General features: G+C 42.8%; 1 protein-coding gene across 1 annotated transcript in view; it reads left to right on the forward strand.

The window, feature by feature from the left end:
• Window positions 1–5,360, forward strand: part of tada1 (transcriptional adaptor 1) — a 72,375-nt gene extending 67,015 nt beyond the window's left edge. The window contains exon 8 of the mRNA XM_072573537.1: window positions 4,343–5,360. Within this exon, the coding sequence (XP_072429638.1) occupies window positions 4,343–4,492 (150 nt within the window). The 3' untranslated portion in view covers window positions 4,493–5,360. The remainder of the gene's footprint in view (window positions 1–4,342) is intronic.
• Window positions 5,361–6,000: the final 640 nt, after the last annotated feature.

The raw sequence follows: 6,000 nt of genomic DNA on the forward strand, positions 1-6,000 counted from the left end.
TAGGTGGAGGAAGGTAGCTGAAAAGGTGATAGGTAGATGAGAGATGGGATAGAAAGTTGGGGGAGTGGCTGATGGTGATAGGTTGGAGTGGAGGGTGGAGCAGGTAGGTGGGAAGAAAGATGGACAGGTAGGACTGTTCAAGAGGGCAATGCCGAGTTGGAGTGTTGGATCTTGGGATAAGGTGGGGGAAAGGGCGATGAGAAAACTGGTGAAATCGACATTGATGCCATGTGGGTCGAGGGTCCAAAGGCAGAGGGTGAGGTGTTCTTCCTACAAGCATCTGGTGGCTAGGATTTGGCAGTGGAGGAGACCCAGGACTTGCATGTTTTTGGTAGAGTGAGAGGGGGAGTTGAAGTGGTTGGCCACAGGATGGTGTGAGAGACGTGGAGATGTTCCCTGAAATGCTCTGCGAGTTGGTGTCCTGTCTTCCCTGTGTAGAGGAGACCACATCGAGAGCAATGGACATTGTAGATGAGGTGGGTGGAAGTGCAGGAAAATGTCTGCCGGATGTGAAAAGATCCTTTGGGGCCTTTGATGGAGGTGAGATGGGAGGTATGGGAGCAGGATTTACACCTCTTGCAGCAGCAAGGGACGGTGCCAGGTGTGGAGGGTAGGTTGGTGGGGGGCATGGACCTAATGTGAAAGTCATGGAGGAATGGTCTCTGCGGAACCTAGATGGTGGTGGGGAGAGTAGGAAAGGATAATGCGCTTTATCTGGAGATTGGTGGGGTAGAAGGTGAGGACCTGAGGAGGGGGAGGGTTCTATCCTTGGTGCAATTGGAGAGTTCAATGATGAAGGAAGAGGAAGTGGAGGAAATGCACTGGAGTGCATTGTTGATCACATGGCATGGGAAATTACAGTCCTTGACAAAGGCCATCTGGGATGTCCTGGAGCAGAATTGCTCCTCCTGGGAGCAAATATGGCTCAATGTTTATGAGAAGATTTGTAGCTCGGGTGCTCATTGTTGTGGTTCTGTTCGCTGAGCTGGGAACTTTTGTCGCAGATGTTTCGTCCCCTGTCAAGGTGACATCCTCAGTGCTTGGGAGCCTCCTGTGAAGCGCTTCTGTGTTTTTTCCTCCGGCATTTATAGTGGTTTGTCTCTGCTGCTTCCGGTTGTCAGTTCCAGCTGTCTGCTGCAGTGGCTGGTATATTGGGTCCAGGTCGATGTGTTTGTTCATAGAATCTGTGGATGAGTGCTATGCCTCTAGGAATTCCCTGGCTGTTCTCTGTTTGGCTTGTCCTTTAATAGTAGTATTGTCCCAGTTGAACTCATGTTGCCTGTCATCTGCGTGTGTGGCTACTAAGGATAGCTGATCGTGTCATTTCATGGCTAGTTGGTGTTCATGGATACGGATCGTTAGCTGTCTTCCTGTTTGTCCTCTGTAGTGTTTTGTGCAGTCCTTGCATGGGATTTTGTACACTACGCTAGTGACAAGCCAAACAGAGAACAGCCAGGGAATTCCTAAAGGCATGGCACTCATCCACAGATTCTATCAACAAACACATCGACCTGGACCCAATATACCAGCCACTGCAGCAGACAGCTGGAACTGACAACCGGAAGCAGCAGAGACAAACCACTATAAATGCTGGAGGAAACATCACAGAAGCACTTTACAGGAGGCTCCCAAGCACTGAGGATGTCACCTATACAGGGGCCAAAACGTCTGCAGCATAAATTCCCAGCGGTGAACAGAACCCCAACAGCAAGTATGGCGGCGGATTTGCGAGTAAGGAATTGTGTTTTTACAGAAAAGTGGGTGGGAGGAGGTGTAGTCCAGCTAGCTGTGCAAGCTGGTGGGTTTGAAATAGATGTCCGTTTTGAGTCAGGAGACTGAGGGGTCCAGGAACAGGAGAGAGGTGTCTGAGATGGTCCAGGTGAATGTAACGTCGGGGTGGAAGGTGTTAGTGAAGTTGATGAACTGTTCACCCTCCTCGTGGGAGCAGGAGGTGGCACCAATACAGTCATCAATGTTGCTAAGGAAAAGGTGAGGGATAGTGCTGGCGTACCTGTGGAAGATGGTCCGTTCGACATATCGTGCAAAGAGGCAGGCATTGCTGGGGCCCATACGGGTGTCCATAGCTACCCTTTTGGTCCAAAGGAAGTGGGAGGATTTGAAGGAGAACTTGTTGAGGGTGAGGGTCAGTTCCGGCAATTGAATGAGTGTGTTAGTGAAGGAGTATTGGTTGTGCCGCCAGGGAAACTAAGGTCATGGAGAAGGTGGAGGGAGTGGACTGTGTCCCAAATGTATGTGAGATTCCCTGGACTGGGAGTGGGGCATGGTAGTGTTGAGATAAGTTTGGTGCGATGGGAGCAGGCAGAGACAATAGGTCAACTGAGGCAGTCAGGTTTGTGGATTTTAGGTAAGAGGTAGAGCTGGGTGGTGTGTGTTATGGAACTGAGAGGTTTGAGGCTGTGGATGGGAGTTCCCCTTCTCAAACCCCCTACCCTCAGCTGAAACAGACAGATCAAATAGCCATCGATATTATGAGTCCTCCAAATTTGATGGAGAGATTCTTTTTATTTTCTCAAGTTTTTTTTAATGCTCTGAACTTTTCCTTCAAGGTGTTTCATTTGTTCACAGGACAGGAGGCAGTGTGTGTCTAGTCTACAGATTATAAAGTCTCTGTCATATTGGTTAAAAACAACGGAAAGCAACTTGTAGATGGAAACAACTTGCTTTAGTTTTAGGTATTCTGCTGGAGAGAGGCACACAACCTTCCATTCCAGAGGCCCAAGGGCTTATCGCTATTGCTCATACCCACACATTGTTTAGCTAGCCAATCGGAGAGTAACATAACTAGGAGCAGAGTAGGCAGTTCAGCTGTTGGAGTATGCTCCATCAGTCATTACAGTCGTAGCTGATATCATCTCGTTCCCAACACCACATTCTGCCCGGTCTCCATAATCATTCAATCCATTACTAATTAAAAAGATGTTTATTGCTTCATATTTAGATTAGATTAGATTAGATTTCCTACAGTGTGGAAACAGGCCCTTCGGCCTAACAAGTCCACACCGACCCTCTGAAGAGAAACCCACCCCCTCTGACTAATGCACCTAACACTACGGGCAATTTAACATGGTCAATTCACCTGACCTGCACATCTTTGGACTGTCGGCGGAAACTGGAGCACGTGGAGGAAACCCACGCAGACACTGGGAGAATCTGCAAACTCCACACAGACAGCCACCCGAGGCTGGAATTGAATCTGGGACCTTGGTGCTGTGGGGCAATAGTGCTAACCACTGAGCAACCGTGCCACCTGACTTTATCCCAGTATCCATTGCATTCTGAGGTAGTAAATTCCACCAAATCATGACCCTTTGAGTGAAGTAATTTCTCTTCATCTATGATTTGAATCTGCTGTCCTGTCATCAAGTTAATGACATTTGGCATTCACAAGTTCTCACAATTCTACAAATCCACCAGCAACCTGATGCCAGTCGAACACTCACACTCGCCCTCGTTTGCACACTCACTCCCGTCTCCTCTTGTACCTTCCCCCACTGCTTGTAAAAGCACAGCCTAATCATGACCCAAAATGAGTTTGTCATTTGCTTTCTAAAAGCATAACAATTCCTTCCTCAGCCCTTTGTTGTAAAATAAATCTTTTCTCAATTCGTAATCAAAAATATAATAAAGTGAAAAGATATTAAGGTACTGTCAAGACTGAGACTTGACGTGTTTTTGTTGGGTGTGGGCATTGTGGAATCTGGACCAAAGACAATTTATTGAAGTCGAGGTGCAGCAGATTAGCCATGGTCAGATGATGAAGCAGATCCAAAGACTGAATGGCCTAATCCTGTTTCTATCTTCCTATCATGCTTTTCCTACTTTTGTTGTCATAAACACTGAATATGATGATCTTGTCACACAGTGGACTGTCCCAGTCTCTGTATCAGGAAGTCTAGTTTCAAGTTCCTGTCCTGCATGTGTGTCATTACATGTCCAAACAGATTGATTTTAAAAAGATTTAATAGCTTAATATAATAGTCATAAGCATATAGCTATATTTACCTGATGGAAATGGGTACTATTAGGTCAATGGTGAGGAACTAACTGGGTGGATGGGTATTACTGTCCTTGACTCTTAAGAAACAGACATAGATAAAAGTTTAATTAATCTGCAGATAATATTAAGAGGAAGCCCAGATGATTACTGTTTTGCGTCTTGGTCATTCACCTTTTTAAAGTTTTTGAAGATAGTTCTTAGACACAGCATGGAAATATGTAGAGTTACTACATATAATGTTACAAACTTTGTTCAAAATTTGAAATATTCTAATTTATCTGTCACTTATTTCCTTTTGTGTTTATTGTGTGTTTTTCTTTGTAGGTGCACAGAGAAGTGATTCCAGCCCACACAGTCTATGCCTTGAATATTGAAAGGATACTAGCAAGACTTTGGCATCCTAGTCATGAAGAGTTGGAGCAAGATAAGATTCACCGTCAGAGGCTAGCTATCAAAGAGGGACTTGTTTATTGACTGATTTGGGCCAAATGCTAGCAGTCAGAGCATGTTTTGTCTCCACTGCGAATGAATGCAATAATCATTGCATTAAGCCTGATTTCTCCTCAACCTTCATTCTATTATCTGTCAATGCTGAGCAGAGTCTGAAATATTGAGAAGTCTGAAACAAACACACATCTGGCAGCATCTGAGAGATAGAAACAGAGTTAATGTATTGCGTCCAGTCTGACTCTTTCCTGCTGAGTTTCTCCAACATTTTCTGTTTGCTTCCGGTTTCCAGCATACACAGTATTTTGCTTTTGTTATGGTGAGGAGTCGCATTGGCAATATGTCATGAAGTGCGCAAATTGAAACAATTTTGTTAAAAATCTTCATAATTCTCATAGAAATTGGTTTGTGTCTCATCAATTAAGGTATACACATTGCAAACATCAAAAGCCAGTTTAAATATCTTCCTGTTTCAAAATGTACTGCCTTGAAGTTAGTAAGTGTGATATTCATGTACAGATATCCTGAAATATTTGCTAATACATCAGAAGTTATGATGCATCTAAAATAAACTGGCTTATGTTATTCCTCTGATAAAGTACAGGATGGAATTACAAACACAGTCGTTTGAGACAGGGTTTGTACTGAATATTCCACCTCATTGTTTGAAAGCTTGCACGGTTTGTCCATTTTGTCTAGTACCTGTCTACAGATGAAACCTTGGTAGTAAGTTTCAGATTCTTCTTTGTCATTGGTAGTTTTTCATAAACACAACTGAATTTTAGCTATCTCATTCAATAGGTAGAATGGTTTGAGATTTAAGATTGCCAACACAGTATAATGACACTGTGAGAATTTTATTTTTGTACAATAAATTGACAGCAGTTGATCAGTATTAAGGCTATTGCCTTTTCTTGTATACACTAGTGTGTTTTTTTTAACTTTTGTAGTCTGTGCAAAATCGTAACTATTCATTCATTAAAATGTAAACGTATCAAAACAAGACATCCTTAAGTGATGTTGTAAAACTTTCAAACTTTCTTCTTTGAATTTAGAGTGCATCACCATAAGAAGTAACTTATTTGAAAATGATTTAGTCTACAAAGCTTATCCAAGATACATGCAGTTTAGATCCAAGACACACAGTTTAGATCCTTCAAATCTTTTTTGCTTTGAGTGCACTTTCTGATGATATGATGTAATAGTGAAGCATAAAGAGTCAATTACTAAATTAATTTGTGGTTTAAAATTGCTTCCAGACATTTTCTAAAATATAGCTGCTTCCATCCTGTAGATTCACTTCCTGATGTAATAGCTTCAATTTTTCAAGTTGCTTTGAGTTACGGGTGAATGAATTATGCTCCCTTAGTCAAATGTATATTGCTCTTTCTTAAACGTCCTCTTATATACTGTACATTTTATTGCTTCACAAATGTTGGAATGGTTGTCTATTATTTAGCAAATGCTTTAATATTTGGTATTAACCTTTGGACTGACAGTTATTAGTTATTCTAACACAACTTGTCAGGTTATGG

The sequence above is a fragment of the Chiloscyllium punctatum genome, chromosome 7, assembly GCF_047496795.1.
Source record: "Chiloscyllium punctatum isolate Juve2018m chromosome 7, sChiPun1.3, whole genome shotgun sequence".
Classification (NCBI taxonomy): Eukaryota; Metazoa; Chordata; class Chondrichthyes; order Orectolobiformes; family Hemiscylliidae; genus Chiloscyllium; species Chiloscyllium punctatum.